The sequence below is a fragment of the Conger conger genome, chromosome 17 (genome assembly GCF_963514075.1).
Source record: "Conger conger chromosome 17, fConCon1.1, whole genome shotgun sequence".
Taxonomy (NCBI): domain Eukaryota; kingdom Metazoa; phylum Chordata; class Actinopteri; order Anguilliformes; family Congridae; genus Conger; species Conger conger.
The window spans coordinates 27,745,755-27,766,395 of record NC_083776.1 but is presented as its reverse complement, the minus strand read 5'-3'; the positions used below and the strand labels follow the sequence as shown (position 1 = coordinate 27,766,395).

Sequence of the window (20,641 nt, the reverse complement as noted above, 5' to 3'; positions counted from 1 at the left end):
TCTTTCCGCTTTACCTGCTCATATTAAATGAGTATTCTCTCTCCTCTTGATACTGCCTGAGTGGGACAGGAGGCTGGAGGTAATGGAGCCTCCCAGACAGACTCTGCAGATACTGAAGCTGAAGCAGGCCACTGTTATGCTTGCCTCTTCCCCATGAAAGAGGCAGGCCTGAAGGCCGAGGACGAAAGGGAGAAATCCGGAAAGAAATGAGGCATGATGAAGTGAGGGAGAAGGAAGGAGTGAGATACAGAGACCAAAAAGGAGAGAGCGGCAGATACAGGACTGAGACAGAGAATAATGAGTCAGAGTGATGTAATATTTCATATTTGATTTGCTTCGTCTCTGCAAACAGCGCTCCGGTTGTCCTACCAATAAAAGCACCGTTGAATTGAGGCGAATTGAATTGCGAGGTGGACAGAAGCGTGGCGGAAACGCTGCAGGTTTTCAGATTGCACAAGACGGGGAGAGGGCTCTTGCTGGGCGGCGTGTGTTTGTTTTCACTCCCTCGTTTCCCCCTGACGTCTCTGGGAAGGACAGACTGGCCTGGCCGGAGGGAATAACCCCCGGGTGGGGGGGGCGTGGTGAATGTTCAAACGCGGGTGTGTGTCCCTGGAGGGTGAAGACGCACTCAGCCAAAATGGCATTTTCTTCCCTCCTTCCACTCACCCAGCGGACAGCTAGGGCAGGTCTGCCAGGGCGTTGGAGCTTGTGCCATCCACAGTGGCGAAGGGTCCCTTTGGGACGAGCTCAATGGGGAACCTCTGCATACTGTTCACATTTCTCTCCTAATACACTTAAGTACGTCATGCTGTTTAATTTGGTACATTATCATTTATTACAATATTATTCTCATTATGTAACTCATTTTGTATTTTAAATGTAATGCATGTTGTAGACAATTAATGTTCATTGCATAATGGACTCAATAAAATAATTTCCTCAGAGTAATGGAAATATATACAGATGTATTTACAAGCGGTATCACCAGTATTCCTGTCATGAATATTGTAATATGTGTGCAAAGCAGGGCGGTAAGCATTATGGCTCATTTGTACACAGATGGGTTGACTGATTTCTAGTTATTACTGTAGGTGAATAGGTTGTAATCACAGTTGGTAATCTCCAAATATAGAAGATACCGCAATGTATACTATGGGGGGGGGGGGGGGGAGGATGTGAAATTGGAGGTGATTAATTGTGTTTGTCTTTTTTTAAATGATGCATATCTGTACAAGTGATTTGCAATTCAGTGAGCCACACTTAATAAAAAGAAATTAACATCTTCATATTCTCATTTAAAATACAAGGAGTCATATTTGTGCAGCTCAGATTTTAATACAAAAATGTCCCACCTTCCTCTTATCTATTGTGACATCCATCCCTTTTTTTGTCAAAATAAGACCAAGGATTGAAAGCACAGATGTTCAAATCTGAACCATGTTCTAATTTAAGTGTTAAAGATTCTCTCCAATAAGCACAGTTTCCAGGAGTCCACTCGCACGTACTGTATATGATTACCTGCATCAGACTGAATACGTTAGCATAATGGTATGTTCAGTCCAAGAATAATAATATTCAGTACAGTAATTTCCAGCCAAGCAAATGCCATTTATGATGTTTATTAATGCCATGAATCTGATACTGCACGGGCAACGCTGTCTGCTTTGAACCTATGAGGCCAGTTTAACCATGAGTAGCCTATGTGCCTACCTTTTATATTATTCTTAATGAAGCTGTCAACTTCCGAACAGTGCTCAAAATAGTTGCTACATAGGAAATATTAACGCTTTGTCGTGTTTATGACACAAAATGGAAATGACACATCATTGTACAGCGCAAAAGGCCCTGTGCTATGGCAACAACGGAGCATTACGAGAACTGCTTCGCTCCTCCTGCGAGTCTTCGCTGGTACAAACGTTGATTCCACGCACCTGCGTTTCACAGCAAGCACATGGGCGCGACGAGATCAGTCGGCATTCTGCAGTATACAGAAGCGTTATTAATTTATTTTAGTTCTGTCTTTGTTTCACAAGCCGCAATTGATTTTCTTCCACCTTGTGAGAAACGCAAAAAGACGGTGACGTCAAAAAGCTGCTGGTGTCAGTTGATAATGGGTCTTTTGCTCAGTTCATGCTAATATTAACATTCCCATCGCTACCCAGGCTTGACACATTTCTCCGGAATTAAGATGTCCCAGCGTCCCAGCTTGCTGTCTGCTAGTGCCTGCCTGCGCTCTGGAGAACGGCGCGGGATCTCACTAAAGGGAATTTCAATCACACAGCAGCACAGGCATGGCGGTAGTTTATGCAGGTGATGTACGACACGGCAGAGGAACATACCCTCCTGCGTTTTTTAGGGAACCTCATTACCCTTGGCCACAAATCCGTGGATACCAGGCCCTGCTGAAACGCCCAATGGCACCACCAAACATACCGGCGCACGGGTAACTAGCCTCGTCCACGTAATTCCATGACGTTAACGAACATAATTTACACTTTACTGTTTTAATTTCTCCAAACCCCATTTGACTAAACCACAATGTGGTGGTAATTTTTTTTTTTTTTCTGGCAATTTTTTTTTTTTTCAGACTGTAAGGGTTTCATTTGGGTTTCACATTTCTTCTTGCAACCAAATTAAAATATTACTTTGTTTATGATATTAAGCATATGATTCATGGGGCTTATGAGATTGCTTTTAGATGGCTTGATACTCTATTTATTGATTTCTCTATGCTCAAAATCGATATATGTTAGGCTTTTATTTTTTGCGGAGCACAATACTGTAGCATTTCTTCAAAAACAGAACGTTAAAATGTTTCGAGCCCCTTTTACTTTGACGGAATGGTTTCTAAGCAACAACTTTTGAACTTTGGAGACAGATTGCCTGAAGGCTCATCTACGCCCCACGTACAGTGGAATACTCGTGGAAGAGTTTATCTACACCAGAAGCAAATCCGGTGTGGTCTGCTGTGTGCCTCCTGCTACACTGTTCTGCAGTGCACAGCCCAGAGTAGTGTTTACCACATAAATATGCTGTAAAATGCTTGGTCCATATGGTCTGAAAATGGTTATATCGCTGCAGGTGCGTTCCTTGTTCCCTTCTGTATCAGCGGAGAGCAGCCGAGAGTTTAATAAACAACTAAAAGGAGGCAAGGTGAAATGCTGATAAAATGACCTAGCCTTGAAGCACCGATTTTGTGAATCAAGTTGTCCACGAGCAACACCGGCTTATTATACTTGCAGTTCAGAGGTGGGTGTCTGTCCCTGGGGAGATTTATTCCTTCCCTGCTTATCTTTATGATCGGTAAAATGTTTTTACGACGTTGGACTGTATTCACAGCAGTTAATTGAAATTATCGGAGAGCTCAGAGAATTTCTAATGGGTGTGTTCCATCGATGTGGTGCTCTGCCTCAACAATTTAATGTGTGCAAGCTCATTGCGTGAGTTGTGTCAATAGTTCCCAAACTGCATATTATGAATTTTTAATTTAAAAAGTGTTATATATAATATAATTACTTTGGGCTGAGGCCTGTTTTAATACACAAGATGTTGTGGAGGGGGCTGGTGATTCCCAGAGCATGCGGACCAGCATAAGCCTGAAAATGGGGGAGGCTCTGGGGAAAGGTGAACTGAGTGTCCAAAAAAAAAGGATGCAAGGAGCTGGAATATCTGCATTCGATAATCAATAATATCATGCATTTTCAGAGTAATTTCTGTGATAAAATGCAAATGTGATTAGCAATATCATTAAAATGTCAACTTATTACAGCAATTATGTACACAAACGATTGTCTTACTCATGCCTGATGTGAAATAGACACCACACACGACATGCTGTGCTGCTTCTAGGCTTCGTTTGCTTGCTGCCACTGGTACGCATGCACTGTAGATGAGCCATGAGCCACAAGCAAGGCTGTGTACAGCTTTAGAAACTTCCGGAAGAGCAGGTAAGCGTCTGCATACCCAACTAACCTGTGGGTTCTCGGCACAGAAGGGTTATTTGAGGTCTCCCCCCATGCAGGCAGAATTCATCATCCTTATAGGAATGTGATTCAGTGTACAATGAATAAGCACAGACTTGTGTGCACTGAGCTCGGTTTATAGATTGACATTTGTTACAGGTTAAATTTGCTGAACCGAGCTGTCCTAAAGCTGTTGGGCGCTGCGTATTGAGGCTGATTTGAGATGAATCAGCCCCTCTGACTTGTGGGGGCTATTAAGTGTGTGATATGAATCTAATCCATTATTATTATTGGTGTTGAAATGTAGTTAATTCTCTGTCCTTTGTCTCGTCTCAGAACATCCCTCTCTGTTGAAATAACAATAACAACAATAGCAATAGCAATATGTTATGTCTCCCTTGGATACATCATAACCAGTAGTTTATTTCATAATTATCATTCCAAAAGCATAGGAGGATGTTCAGGCACTGTCAGAGTGTGGCTTCAGAATCACAAGCAGTGTGTTGGTGCATCAGTTGCCCTGAACTAAGCCTCTTGTGGCTGTAAAGTTACTGAAATGTAGTTTATTCAGAAACCTCAGGACACTAGGCCTGTCGGAAGTACACCTGCTGTTGGGGGAGCACTAAAAAATTGGCCTGAGTGAACTCTGCATTGATCTTTACCTGCTGAAGACCCTGAGTCTCAAAGCGTGTTGTGTCGAATGATCAGTGATGGTACCCCGAGGGCACCGCACATGAATGAATGAATGAATGAATGAATTCGGGCTGAACACTTTTTGGCCGTGACATTGTTGCTAGCAAACTGAAAAATTCAGCAGCACCGTCACAACGTTACCACAGCACACACACTTTTTTGCTGTAAGCATGATAATATTACACTACTGCTATGAATATTAGAAAACTGTAGTAGAAGATATCTGCAGAGCTAATTGGCTGTCAACTCTATTATTTTTTTATGGAGCACTATCAAGGGCCAAATAGATTTTATTCACAGAAATACCATGAAAGTAAAATAAGTTTTTCTCCTTTAGTTGCACTTGGTTCTGTCACTGCTTTTGATCTTTCTGGTAGTGCAGGAAAACATCTCTGCCCTGTACCTGCCCCTTACACAAACTGTTACTGTATGGTGCATATTTTAAAATTCTTGATTACGTTGGTTTAACATCGCAGAGCATTATAATGCGGAACTAACAAGGATTACCTCTAATTGGACTGACAATAAATGTATCAGTTATATTTACTCTGGTCTGACAACTTGCTTAATCACAAGAAAATAAATTTGACTAATGGAAAGTTATAATTGGAAAGACCAGTAATGCAACCTACCCACCACTGCACGTTGATGCCTGCTTGATAGCTTGTAGTTGTGTCTGGCTTGTAGCTTGCATACAGAAGCAGAGCATTTCCCATTTCCGATTTGTAACTGAATTAATATGATCGGCGGTGTACCCACTTATTAAAGAGATGGAATGCTGAAGAGAAACTGTGAAACTGCAGAAATGCAAATGATATAGCTTGCTAAATTAACAAAAATGAATTGGAGTAGACCTAGGCACGTGTGTACCAAATTAATTCAAATCCAACAAGAGGTAGGCTACAAGGTAGGCCTATATGGCACGTATGCTATCCGTCAAGGCTTAATGTGCCTTACGTCCAAATCTTCTACAGTGATGGATTAGCAAACGCAAAGTAGCTACCAACACTTTGCAAGTAATACCTTTCTGTCATTCAAGTGGAAGTCTCATCAAGTGATAATAGAGCTCCATATAACTGAAGTTTGACTCCCTGGATATTGAAAAACATCCGTCAGCAGAGAAACCAAAGAACCATTGTACTGTCAATGGCTTAAAATACAGTACACAATCTTTTTTTGGGGGGGGGAATTCAGTTGTTCTGTGGTTGGTTTAGTCATGAGAGAGGAAGAGAGATTGGAGAAGTGAAGTGGTCAGAAATTATCTTAACTTTTTACTTTAAAAATACTGCCAGGTGATCTCAATACTCTGAATGTGAAATACCTACATATGTCAAATTTGTATCACAAACATCTTGCAATATTGCTTTCTTTCATAAACGATCAGGAAAAAAATCCAACTGTGTTTTGGCAACATAGTTGCTTTCCTTAGGAAGGAAGACTTCCCTCAGTTCTTCTCGACTGTCATCCTCACATACAGTACTGTAACTAATCTCCAAAAACCGTACGCTGGTACAGCTAAGTATTTCTCTCCTCATCAAATGGATACCAATGAATCAGCAAAAGATAGAATGTCTGTCTGTGATTATGATTATCCAGAGGTGGATTTTAATTTGTAGACTGTGCAGCACACTGTCCAGCTAACCCTTTGGAGGTCAGTTTATTTGTGTGGTTCTGTAAGGTATATTGTGTGAAAGAGGGCAGGTTTTATTTATTTTGTGTCATCTGCCACTTTACCTGGGATTAAAACATACATAAAACACATAATACTGGATTTTTATATCTCTTCAGAGAATGTCCACACCCAGGGATAACTTGAACCCAGATTCCGGGCTTCCGTTTTATATTTCCCACAAAAGATATTCCAATAAACAAGCAAAGATTAACTTAGTATATCCATCTTTCTGTTTTCTGTCTGTCTATCAGTTGATTTTCTATTTCTATTTTTGATTTATTCACCTGGATATTTAATTAACTTTTCTTTGCCTTGCTCAAGGTCGAAAAAGTAATGTCCATTCTTGGATTTGAACCAGCGATACCCCTGGCGCCAAGCCCCGCACCTGATCATGTGGTTTGTGATCACATGACCCCCCCGTATGTTAGTGGAACGGCTCGGTCGGCACACAGATGGCGGGGGAGATTGGGCGACCCCCCCTGAATGAAATCCTGACCGCTCTCTGTCTCACAGGTGAGCACCTGCGTATCTGTGCTCAGGACTACACCTGCTGCACCTCGGAGATGGAGGATAAGCTTCATCAGCAGAGCAAGCAGGAGCTGGAGAAGTTATTAGAGGAAAACAGCCTCACCTTACGCTCCACCTTCATGTCACGCCACAAAAACTTTGACGGTAAGACTCCCTGTCTTTTTCTTTTTCATGCTCATCATACAAGCCATGTCATGGGGGCGACATGGCTGAGGCGGTAAGAGCAGTTGTCTGGCAGTCGAAGGGTCGCCGGTTCGATCCCCCGCCCGGGCTGTGTCGAAGTGTCCCTGAGCAAGACACCTAACCCCCAAATGCTCCTGACGAGCTGGTCGGTGCCTTGCATGGCAGCCGATCGCCGTCGGTGTGTGAATGTGTGTATGAATGGGTGAATGAGAAGCATCAATTGTACAGCGCTTTGGATAAAGGCGCTATATAAATGCCAACCATTTACCATTTACAAGCCAGCATGCCCTCCAGATCTGGGTTAAAGATGTATTTGAAATGTTTGGTTGCTGGGTAAAACATTTTAAATGTTTTAATGTTGTTGATTCCTGTGTATGTCAGCAAAGCTAATGTCACCAACCGAGTTCGTAATCAGTAGGAACTCAAATACTATCTGGAGGGTTAAAGGTGAAAACCTCTGACCCAGATCTGTTGTGATGCCCCTACACTTCTAACTGAAAATGAATGGGTCTTTCAGAAAATGCTCCAAGATGTATGAAAACAAAGTGGTTGGAAACTATAAGGTGTGTTTGAGGCATATAATAATGTTTTTGATAATTGAAAGTCTATGAATAATAAATGATAAAACTGAAGCATAGCTTTGTGACTTATGTTCCTACCTGTCATCACAGAAAAATGCTCACCTGCAGTTGATATGGTCACAGAAGTCCTGTTTATTGTATTGTGTTGTGCTGTTTGATGAAGACCGAGGCATATTTCTGTGCTGTGAAGAGGAAAGTTTGTCAAACTAATCAACCCATTTGGTGTTTTCTTAACTGGGACTCAACAGTAGAACTACATAATGGGGAATATGTATTGTGGATTAAAGTTGTTGATTGCTGTCTGGTTAGTCATTTGGACCCACTACAGTTGATGCAAGCTCCTTTTTGGAATTCCGTGATAATTCTGTGCTTACAGACTGTGCCAAGAATGAGAATGGACCAGATAATGCTGCTCGCCTGCTACCAATCTGTCACCTGAGATATTGTTGAAAACAATGCCTGTTGCAATGGAATCATTGTGGTGTTGTACCAACAAGTGTTGGTCCCCTAGTGTAGTGCACTAGTTATGTAAGATATCGATTTGTTCCTGGAATTCAAAATACATGAAGCAAATGGATGAAGAGTCTAGTCTGTATTACTGTGCCAAAATGCACTGTTTTTCCACTGTTGTGAGTGCTTGCCGCTGCCTCTAGAGGATGTGAAAAGTGACTGCTCAGGGTGTGCACGTGAAAAGCAAAATTATACAACATATCAATGTTACATATGGGATATTTTGTATGCAATGATGTCACCAACATAGAAATGTGTGATAAGACATTATCTAACAGAGGCACATGCTGTTAATCATGTTCTTTCATTGTATTCATTTATATTAACCTCGCATCTGTCTTAACGTTTTTCATAGCTGGCAGTTTAAAATGCATGTTTCAATCAGCTTTGAATCAATCTGGTAACATCTCCATTGTGCTACCTTTGTGATGAAAATGTACAGAATGACACTGGACCAGATCTGTTAGTGTCCAGATTTGATTCTCACTCTTTCAGTGCAGATTGATGTGCTGTATAGCTGTAGAGTATGGCTGCAGATGATCTGGCTTCATCAGGGCCATAGATTCACTTCAGTAAGGGCAGCTGGGCAGGACCCTGCCCTGTTAACAACACACAGGACAGCCAAACACAACGTCTGGGTCTCGTCAAGTCTATGGTCATGACCCACATTTCCACTGTCATGTGGAAGCCAAAGGTATGAGTGAGTTTGCGCCGAAAAACTTCTGCTGAAAACTTGGAGAGACCGACCTCCCTGTAACTCTGCATTTCCTCCTCGGTGTTCCAGTTGTAATCCCAGTAAAAGATGGTTGTTAAAGTCTGTGTTTATAGATGTACTGACAGTGTATGCTTGATAAATTTAACTACCTTTCTCGCATTGGAAATTTTATATGAGATCGAGTGCGCAGATGGTTTGTGCACCACGCTGAACAGGATTTTGGTGGTGATGGAGTATACAGCTGGTTGAGGCGTTTCTACATCGCTAAGCTTGGTTAAAAATGCAGAGCGTTGCTTAATAGGATGGAAACTTTATTGCAGACGTAGTGTCACAGGCGGCATAAACGCATGAAAACATCACAAGCGCTCCGCTGTCGGGATCTTAATACCGGCGGAGCGCGGCTGAAAGCACAGAGATTAGAACGCTGCTTCTGCCTCGCGAAAAGCAGCTTTTAAGGGCTGCTGCTAACCGGAGGAATCTCAGCACATCCCCGCTTATCTGCGCCGGGGAACGGCGGCGCCGGCGCTGTTGATGTCGGCAGCAGGTGTTTGATAGGCAGAGGGAGGCCGTGCCTCTCCATTAGCGAAGCTGCAACCGATACTGTAAAATGTCACCACAATCAATCACCGCTTGTTTAATGAAATGTCACTTCCTGTCTGCACACTCTCAACTGCCGTCTTCCGCGTTTAGCTAATTACGGCCACTTTTCATGCGTTTACCGCTCCGCGGCCGGGAACATTGGTGGCAAACAGGAAAAGGATAATTTATTTGCCTAAGGGTAGAAAGAGAATTTATTGATTTTTGTCAAGCAAAACAAAATTGCTCTGTAATGGATATAGCCTGGCATATGTAAAACACATATACTGTATAATAATACTAATACTAATAATGATGATGTAAGTCACTCATATTAATGTACACAAACATTATGCAGTCATTAGTTGGGGAGTACATCAATTCCATGAAAATTGTTTCGGGAAAAAAAAAATATTCGACCATGAAGTCCCTAATCTCACCAAGATTTAAATTAATGTGATTATTTTAAATCTGTTTCAATGCACAATTTAAAAAAATGAATTGAATAACAAATGTATCGGGTGGAACTGATTTACTCTATGGTGGAATATAGACAATACAAATGATAGACCAAGCTTTAACTTTTCAACAGTATTTAATTTTTATTTAACCTTGTATCCGACATTTAACAACCAGTAACATTGGACTACTTCTGAAATAAGTAAATTTTACAAAGGTTACATTGTATAGCCTTATTGAAATGATTATCATTGATTATTAGCATTCTAACATTCCAAATCAGTGCAGTTGAATCACCATCTCAAGATCAATGCATCTTTACACCCCTAGTTATTTGACTCTATAGGCCTGTAGACTCAGAATGTATGTGAGGCAACAATATCATCTGCAGGACTCTTTGGGTCTAAGCTTTATCTTGCGTCTTAACTTAACCGTATATTTACAGTGTATTGACGCAAGGCGTGAATTATAAGCAGGAAATGCAGCGTGTTTAAAGAAACGGTCTTGCCAGAGGCTCCACTCATTTCTCTCTGCATAGCACTGCACACTCCACGCTTTGTCTGTGGTCTGCCAGGCCTTCCCCACCCCTCCAGGTGTTACTGTAGGCGTGATCCTGCCCCAGAATAGGACCTGCATCTTTATGTCCCTGCAGCCAGTCAGAAAGGTTGTGTGTTCTCCCCCCTCACTCCAGTCGGGATACCTGCAAGAAAGAAATAATTCCAGATGGCAGCTCTGATACCGAAGAAATAAAAGCACAATCGGAAAAACGATGAAGACAGCATGTTTTAGCAAATATAATACAACTCCTTTACAGATGTGGGATTAGACTCATCACCATTTTGGAAATTGAAGCAAGCAAAAGCCTGTGTAGAGATGCCTGTAATGGGGGAAGGCCAGTTAGTCATTAGCACTTTGCCGTGCCTTTGTAGTTTGACTCACGTTCATTAGCATCCTACTTGGAAAATAATTGTCAAAAAGGGTGAGAATTAATAGGTCATTTTTTGGTTCTCACAATGCTGGACCAGGCAAATGGCAACAACAAAAAAAAAAGGTCCAGCATTTCAGAAGTACCATGATCCGAAAAGCAGGGCCTAATAATCAGGTCATACCGGAAATGTAATTAGAGCCTTAAAATGATGGATACGGCATAAGGATTACGGCTGTTCCTCTCAGAGTTAACCTTGGGAGACTAATTTTCACACATAATAAAAAAATCAATAACAGACAGGCTTCATGCGTAATTACCTTTCTCTTCGAAATTTACGATTTGTTAGGCTTCATCAGTTTTTATGATATATTTAGTGAATATTTTAGCAGAATAGTGCAGGCCTGCTGGAATATAAGAAAAACATATTAAACCATTCCAGAAGGTTCCCATGGTTACTTTTAAGTGCCAGGTGTTCTGGTCTACTGTTTTTAAGGATTGGCAAAAGATTTGTCTTCATACTGACTGGATCCTAAGGAATAGTACTTTTGTGTAACAATGGATGTTCTTTTTGTGAGTATTTATTTTTTTAATCCAGAGAGAATGAGTTAATATGCTACATTTACTTTTGATAATATAATACATTAATACATTATCCTGTATAACACAAAATGCAAATACAGTATTTCAGCAATAATATTTATCTCACTCAGGTGATATAAATACCTTTGAAAAATGATCAGGTCAGGAGGAGCTTGGGGTGTGACTGTTGCACTGAAAATGACAATATGTCACTGCGCATAACAAACCGGGCCTCCCTCATCAACTTCTGCCTCATTGAACAATAATCACGTCTAAAGTTTTCAGCAAACAGCCTCCCCGCTCCTTCATTTGCATGAGGCACGGGGCTAATCGAATGTAGCCACGCTTTGCGCCCAGAATGGAAGGTCGTTGTTTTGTCGGAGAGAAAATGAATTCATTACCGTCAGTGTCAGGATCGGGCCCCCCCGGTCCGAGCCACGGTGGTTTCTCCTCCTGACGTGCGGCGTAATGTTGTTCGGGGGTTAGTTTCTTTCCTCGGACTGGCCCCGCACATCTCCTCTCTCAATCAGCTGCATTAATGACAGTCCCTTTCTTTAGCGTCTGCGGGATCTGATCTGTGTCTGTGGGGTGGAGGGGGTGGTGTGGTGTGAGGGGTGGGGGCGCTGCCTGTCTCCAAAAAGATTAGATATCGCTCCGGTAGGCACAACAGATCTCTCCACTCAGCGGATCCTCCCAGAGCTTGCAGAGGGTAAATATTGATCTTCCTCCAGAGTCCTGGGCTTGTTGAAGGCTCTCTTCATTTTAAGTATGGCTTGAGTTTCATGAGCATGCATGTGGAATGTGTTTTTTAAATGAGCAGCTTCATTTAATAAAATAAAAAAAACAAGGACACGGTTAGACTGAATTTCTCACACTGTTCTCCCTCAGAGTTGCTTCTGGGGTAGAATAAAAATGTAATAAAATCTTGTATTATTATTTGCAGTAGTTGCATATTTTGCATGACTCATGCCTCCTCTTTTCTAGCATAATCTGTTTCTTAGGCACTTGTGTCCGTGCAATAGTATAGGGTACAGCAGTGGTGCTATGTTTCAGTGTTTGAGAATTGAACCTGCAACCCCTGAGGCCATGTCCCTCACCACTGTGCCCCTGTGCCACTCTGTGGTGTTTATATTGGTCACAGCCAATATCATTTAGGAGGCACACAACCAGTTTCATAAAAGAGTGTAAATGATTAAACAAAAAAAGGAAAAAGACTTAACATCATTTGCATAAACATAATCAGGGAAAAGTAATCAAGAAAAACTGAACCAGTACCAGCCATCTTTGTAGAGACTTGTCAGGTGCTTCTTATTGCCAGCCACGCCCCATCGCTGCTGTCCCAGCCAGGACATAATCACCTGGGAATACATATAAGGGGGAAAAAAACAGAGAACCAAAACATATTTAATAGGTCACTGGAGGCTTGCCTGAGTTTGTGCTCTGTGTGAAGAACGAGGCTTTATATTATCCAGGATTTACATGAGTAATCTGCGATTATCGACCGGTCTGAATATCACGTTAAGGAAAGCACAACGGTAGCCTCCCGTCCTGAAGATTACGGAGAGTCTGTATTTTTCACAAATGAATCTCTTCTGCCCAGGCTGGCCGGAGCGGTGCCAGTCTGAGCGCGGCTGGCAGAGACGGCGGTTATAGGGTCGCGTTTCGCCCGTTTTAACAGCTGGGGCTTTCGCCCGTGCCTCACGGCTCCCATGGCGGCAGGTTTTACACGCGGCGGTGTCGCGTGTTACAGTAGGTGCTCAGTCCCGGGGTTGGGCGGGTTTTAACGGCCCTGCTGGGGGAGCTCGTCCCTGGCCCGCTGGCTCTGGCGGGCTGGGCCCGGCTCGCTCCTCTTGGCATGCAGAGATCCGCGACTCCCGGGGCTCAGATCCATCCCTCATCAATTTTACACGCTCTGGTTTCTGTCGCTCTATTTATAGGGACCTATTTAGAAATCCTTAACTGGTACATTTGATTACTGGCTTCTTAGAGGTCTGTGTTTTGTTGCATTATTGAGTAATCCTGCTGCTGCCGTATGGGACTGCCTCTGAGTCATTTCAAGTGCAGGATTAACAGGGGCACGGCGCTCACAACACAGAACTCACAGTACAGAACTCACAGTCCAGCACAGAACTCACAGCACAGAGCCCACAGTACAGAACTCACAGCACAGAGCTCACAGCACAGAGCTCACAGCACAGAGCTCACAGCACAGAGCTCACAGCACAGAGCCCACAGCACAGAGCCCACAGCACAGAGCCCACAGCACAGAGCCCACAGCACAGAGCCCACAGCACAGAGCTCACAGCACAGAGCTCACAGTACAGAACTCACAGCACAGAGCTCACAGCACAGAGCTCACAGCACAGAGCTCACAGCACAGAGCTCACAGCACAGAGCCCACAGCACAGAGCCCACAGCACAGAGCCCACAGCACAGAGCCCACAGCACAGAGCCCACAGCACAGAGCTCACAGCACAGAGCCCACAGCACAGAGCCCACAGCACAGAGCTCACAACCCAGAGCCCACAGTCCAGAGCTCACAGCACAGGGCTCACAGCACAGAGCCCACAGTCCAGCACAGAGCCCACAGTCCAGCACAGAGCTCATAGTCCAGCACCGAGCTCATAGTACAGTACTCACAGTCCAGCACAGAGCTCATAGTACAGTACTCACAGTACTGAATTCACAGTACAATGCTCACCGTACAGCATGGAGCTCACAGTACAGAGCTCGCAGCACAGACTTGCAACTCCAGTCCCACAGCGTGTTTACTCAGTATGTTCTCATGTAGGCCAGACATATGGGTACGTGTGTTAGTATCTCACTGCACTTCTGTGCACTGTATAACCAGGTTTGTGAACATACATGTGTGAGCGCATGTATGCTAATCTGGCATGCACATGGGGTCTCTCTCTGCCTGGGCTGACACTGTCCCTCTGGAGGGCCTGGCTCTGTTAGCACATTAGCGAAGCCTGTTCCCCTTGAAGCCCAAGGACATTGGCATCTTCTGGATCACACAAAAGCGTGCACCTGCCGAGTCACCCTTCCTAAAACAACCACCACCAAGAGGCAGCCACCACACCCAGCAGCCACAGGGGGGAAAATCACTTCCATAAAAAAACCTGGCGAAAGTTTTCAGACAGATTATGGCCCTCTCCTCCATCAGGGTACTTTGGGGAGGTGGGTGTCTTATTTTTTTTTTACGGAAATGTGATTCTGCCCAGAAAGCTGCTTTAGTGCCTCTCCACAGAGGGCTACCATCTCAGCTGTGATTAAACACTGCTGACACTCGCCACAAAGGCTTGGAGGAAGGAGGGATGCCATCGGATGCAAGTGGCTGTATTTCCCCGTATCTGACAGCTAAATGCCTGCACCAGGCCCCAGTGGAAGGGGAAGAATAATTGAATGATCAGCAACTTTGCTGCTGTGCTGTTTGTGAAATAAACATCCTGCTTCGCTGCTTCCATTGCTGGGGTCCTAGAAGGACGCAGTGTGTCCTCTCCCCGTACGCTTCGCTTGTGTTTAAAGTTACATCTCAAACTCTCGCCCTGAAAAAGTTGCTGAAAGGCTAGAATCCACGCACCAAGGCTTTGAAGCCACAGAAACCTGCAGCACACTGCAGCACTGGAGTTAAACATGTAGCACACTGCAGCACTGGAGTTAAACCTGCAGCACACTGCAGCACTGGAGTTAAACCTGTAGCACACTGCAGCACTGGAGTTAAACCTGTAACACTGCAGCACTGCAGTTAAACCTGTAACACTGCAGCACTGCAGTTAAACCTGCAGCACACTGCAGCACTGGAGTTAAACCTGTAGCACACTACAGCACTGGAGTTAAACCTGCAGCACACTGCAGGTTTGGAATTAAACCTGTAACACTGAAGCACTGGAGTTAAACCTGCAGCACACTGCAGGTTTGGAGTTAAACCTGTAACACTGAAGCACTGGAGTTAAACCTGTAACACTGCAGCACTGAAGTTAAACCTACAGCACACTGTAGCATTGGAGTTAAACCTACAGCACACTGTAGCACTGGAGTTAAACCTGCAGCACACTGCAGCACTGGAGTTAAACTTGCAGCACATTGCATCACTGGAGTTAAACCTGCAGCACACTGCAGCACTGGAGTTAAAGCTGTAGCACACTGCAGCACTGGAGTTAAACCTGCAGCACACTGCAGCACTGGAGTTAAACTTGCAGCACACTGCATCACTGGAGTTAAACCTGCAGCACACTGCATCACTGGAGTTAAACCTGCAGCACACTGCAGCTCTGGAGTTAAACCTGTAGCACACTGCAGCACTGGAGTTAAACCTGTAACACTGCAGCACTGGAGTTAAACCTGCAGGTGTTGTAGCCCAGGCAGATGCTGTGGGTGGAAACCACACAATGCTAAACGGATATTTACTTCCTGTAGGAAGAGCTTAAACAGACCGTGGAGTGATCGTGTATCCATTCAAACATTGATGCTTCAATTTAAGTCCTGAATTAGGGGAAATCGAGTGATGTTGATAAGGCTTTGTGGCCTTTGTGGCAACCCAGAGACCCCCCAGCCCTGCGTGAAGTGCAATAGCTCCATTAATTCTAATAAATACCCTCATTAACTAAATAAATTATGTGTCAATAAAGTAGCAGCTGCTTGTTTGTGAGTTAGTTGGAGTGAGTGAGTGGGGGGAAGTGCAAGCATGCTGCAGTTAGATTAAACCCTGCCCATGTACTGACCTACGTGCTCTGAGCGCTGTTCTGCTGTTTTTCGCAAACCTGCCCTCCGGTTACCCATCTGTCTTCATCCTTTCATTTAGCGCACGTGGCCGAGGTTGTGAACTCGGGGTTAAGCCCCTGTCCCCTGCGGCACACCCCTCCGCGGGAGTCAGAGGGGAAATGGGGATGTGAACTCCGCGACCCCTCCGCACGCGGGAGATTCCCCACAAAGCGGCGCACGGATCAGGAATGTTAATCTCGCCGGGAACAGCTATAACAGCTACGGGGTCAGAGGAAACACGGGTCTGGGCCAGAGAGCCATTATTACATGTGACTTATTCAATTCTGCTAATGTATTTCTCACTGAAATCCCCACCCTCCTCCGGGGTGTAGAGATTACTCGGGGGGGTGGTGGGTGGAGAGGGGGGGGATCCTGAATATGTTTTGAAAAGCCTGTAATTACCCGTGCCTTCCCATACTGCCTGGGTTTTAAAGGAGTTTCTTTTTTAGCAAGATGTGATGAGATTGGCCGTCATGCCCAAGAGTAGTACTGCTGCACTCCTACGTTAATGACATCACAGCCTCGGCTTTTTGAGAATCATAATCAATTCATCACACTCCTGTGCTTCTTCCCCCATCCTAACTAAAATAGGATAGAGATGAGCACAAACGTGACCAAAGCGTTTTAGTCCACATGAGAATCGCCAACATATTTAATATTCTCCTTCGTGCTGGAAAAGAATTATAATGTGGGGAAAGGTTGTACTGTTATAGTCTTTCCACTGGCTAGTCCACACCTACAACAGGTACTGTACAGTGTGTTGTGATCACTGAGTACATTTCATTTATTCAAATATACATTTATATTAAGTGCAACACTGAGCACAGTGTTGAACGATTGTAGAATATACTATATTTTCTTCCAACATATTTCAGAATTTTAGGAGCACTATATGGTCTCTTCCACTTTACAAATTTCCAAATCACAAGTAATTTTTTCTCATAATTGTGCCCTGTCAACGGTTTGATTGACAAACTCTGCTGATGCAACCTTTTTACAGCATTTAAAATACTACTGTGTTATGTACAGCTGCCAATCCACTTCCTCATAAACATTCAGCCCTCCCGCCGTGACAGATGAGGAAAATAACAACCTCAGCATCACTATGCAGCACCGCCATCCCAAAATACCAAAATAGCCACATTATCGTAAATGATCCTGTTTGCTCCCTTGTAATGTGGCACTTAGGGTCTCTGATTTTTTTGCATTTGTACTGTATTTTTTTACATACAGTACATTTTCTGCTTCCGACCTACAATCACCAAAATTAATAAAGAATCCACATATTTAGCAATACATCTGCATTCTTGTGTCTTATTGCAGGTTAGAGTAAACTCATAACGTTGTGTTCTGTCACAGGAACTACGGGGAAGCTCGGTCGTAAACGAGTTAAACTTGAATTTCACAGGTCGCCAGCAGACGGATTTGTTTTCTCTCAGTGAGTAATTCAAGTGTGGGATGGCTTCCCAGGCCTCAGAGTAGAAGCCAGAACCCTTGGAGTGTTCATTAGCAGACTTTACACTCTACCGTATACTTTCCGGGCTGCAGACATGACAAGTCGATGCAGGCAGCGTGCCATGTCCTCATCATTAAATTTCTGCATTTTTTTCTGTTCCAGTAGCTCTCTATTGATAGACGTCCCCATGGCCCAAATACATTTCAGATTTCAGTTAACAAACAATGCACCTTCACCCTATCCAAATAACCATATCCAGGTGGAATTGGAATTGGCTTTTGATGGGTATGAATTCCACCCCTCCCCCCATTTCGTACGCATCATCAGTAGTTTGATGACACTGCCCAGTTTGGCGGTTTCTTCCGCAGCGAGTAGGGGGGACGGGGTTGATAACCGCTGCTGCTGCTCAGCAAGGCGACGGCGGTAAAAATGATTGTGTATTAGCGCAAAACAGATGGATCAGCAGGGGTCTCGTTGCGCCCGGTTCTGGCTCTTGGTTAAGGTGCTGGATTGGAAAAAGTGCTGCCTGTGTGCAGCGTGGCGTTGTGTAGGCGGTGGGATCTTTCGCCTCGCCGGCCGACGCGGGACGCCCGGCCGTTTTAATGTTTAGCGAGGGGAAGCGTGGTTTTTTTTAAGGACGTTCTCTGTGGAAGCTGTAATAACTGCACAGAAGCCATGCCCGCGGGATGTACTTTCCACACTGTGATTTCTCTCTTTCCTCTCTGAGCAGATACCGCTAATTGACAACTATGCATTGCACTGCCTGCGGTTGGCGTACAGTATGGTCCTCCTCTTGCAAGGCCTGAACAAATGGTAAAATCAAACGGTAATGGCTAGCTGCTTTCTCGTGCTGCATGTGCCCCTGTGCATTATGGAGCCTCTGCCGCACCAGTCCATAACCTGTTACAGCTCACCTCTACATCATAGTAGTGCAGTTCGGTGATGGGCTCTGTCGATGTGTCAGTGGGCAACATCTGCTCATAAGACTTGTCTTTTGATGTTATCAAGGCAAGGATCATTCACCCTGGCTCCAGTTTTCATTGTGCTGAACGCTTAAATGATTGAACAACTGGTTGAAAACAGAAATTGCTTGCCTCACCTTGTTTCTTAGGTCTGAATTTGTTGTTCCACCCTGGCACATTTTTAAATGATATATGTATGTACTACAGCATGCACTCAGTTAGAAGTGTATTCGGTAGACCTGTACATCAGCGTTGAGTATCTCAGAAGCTGCTGATCTCCTGGGATTTTCAAGCACAACAGTCTCTAGAGTTTGCAGAGAATGGTGCGAAAAACTAAAAACAGTGAGCCGCAGTTATGCGGGCAGAAACAGAGGAGAAGGGTCAGACTGGTCAAAGCTGACAGGAAGGCGACAGTAATGCAAAAAACCATACAGAAGAGCGTCTCTGAACACACAACGCATCAAACCTCTAAGTGGATAGGCTACAGCAGCAGAAGACTTAAGTCTGAAAAATGAGTAATAAATAAGTCTAATAAATACCTAATAAAAGGCTCACTGAGTGCATATACTGTATACACTATATGTGACTAGATGTTCCATTCGGGGTTCTCCTGTCAACTGAAGCCTTGTCTGATTGTTGATGCTGCTGCCATTATTTAATTCTTTTGAAGCCTCAGTTCTGTTCTTGCACTCCTGGGGATTTAATTCTTCATCTGAAATGCACTGTGCTAAATGATGTGTGAAAATACTTTTATGATGACTGCTGTGTTAAATTAATTAGATTTATTGGATTGCTGAATCAGTTCTTTGGTTGTTTCGTTGACTGATTGGTTAATCAGTGTGGTAATAGATCGCTGATTGGTAGGATTCCATACAGCCACTGTGGTGCTTTGTCTTTAAATACAGTGCTGTGAAAAGGTATTTGTCACCTTCCTGATGAACTATTACTGCATAGTTGTCGCACTGAATGGCTTCAGATCTTCTTACAAATTGTGTTATTAGATGAAGGGAAACTGAGGAAACCAAAACTTTTTATTTAATATAATTTTTTTTCAAAAATCACCATCATCCCTTTGAAACTTTAATTGCCCCCATAAACGTAATAACTGGTTGTACCACTTAGCAGCAATAGCTGCTACCAAATGCTTCCTAGAATTTTCCATTCATCTTTCACATTGCGGTGGAAATTTAGCCAACCCTTTGCAGAAATGTCTTCATTAAAAAAGGGGGGAATTGCTTTTTCAAGGTACTATATGCATATTTGTGCGGTGTGAATGTGTGTGTGTTCAATTCATAATAATTGAATTCTCTGTCATGTACATGTACTTTTCCGCAATTGCAGTGACCACCGAACAGCGATGCTTTCTTGCCTCAAACTGAAGACAAAATATCTGGGGGGTAGTTCAGTTAGGCCATTGGTAGAGATGGTATGCTAGCATATTATTTTATATTATTTATTTTGGCAAAATAAAGACAAATAAAGAAAATTATTAATAGATTAAGAGATTAATATTATTAATAGAACAGCTGTGGGGTGACTCAGAGTCATCTAAAATTCAACATTCCTGTGAAATGTGTGCCCATCTGATTTCCATTTCAGGGAATCGTTTTCTGTTTTTCTATTTTGGTAAATGAAAAATCTTGACTACAGGACGGCTATTTTAAGTGCATATCGTTTGGTTTTGCAGGAATTGCCAGGTACCTGACACATTTCCTGATGCCTGACACATGTCTTTTGTATCAACCAGAATGCTTATATTTGGAAAAAATGCAAACGAAAAAAAAAAAACTCTAATCCTCCTGTCCTATTCGACACTTAGAGTTTGCATCAACGTTCCCTCATTCACCTGTCGCACCTGTCGCATCAAACCTGTATTTAAAACCTGCATTTGCCAGTGAAATATGATTGAAAGGGTATGTGCAGTTCCACATAGATTATGGGTTGTGTATGTCAGGTGTCGAGCATGTTGTGCTCGCTTGGCCTTTTCTGAAATGTGCTGTCATCGGCTCAATGGTATTCTCGCATGGAATTGAGCCAGGAGCTTAGTGCTAGGAAAGTGCATACTTATCCATC

At 43.6% G+C, this 20,641-nt stretch overlaps 1 protein-coding gene and 1 long non-coding RNA gene across 4 annotated transcripts in view; one reads left to right on the top strand and one right to left on the bottom strand.

Annotated features, from left to right (window-relative positions):
• LOC133117064 (glypican-6-like) overlaps positions 1 to 20,641 on the top strand; it is a 235,340-nt gene that overhangs the window by 41,634 nt on the left and 173,065 nt on the right. For 2 of the 3 annotated variants that reach the window (XM_061227159.1, XM_061227158.1), the window contains exon 2: positions 6,841 to 6,999. In XM_061227159.1, the coding sequence (XP_061083143.1) occupies positions 6,841 to 6,999 (159 nt within the window). Of the gene's footprint in view, positions 1 to 1,959; positions 2,444 to 6,840; positions 7,000 to 20,641 lie in introns of those variants that run through there. The other variant, XM_061227161.1, reaches the window with a different exon arrangement.
• LOC133117065 (uncharacterized) lies at positions 10,003 to 11,961 on the bottom strand. Its single transcript, XR_009705922.1, has 2 exons — positions 11,788 to 11,961; positions 10,003 to 10,579 (listed from the first exon to the last, which is right to left on the bottom strand). It is a non-coding gene; the product is annotated as an uncharacterized LOC133117065 (long non-coding RNA).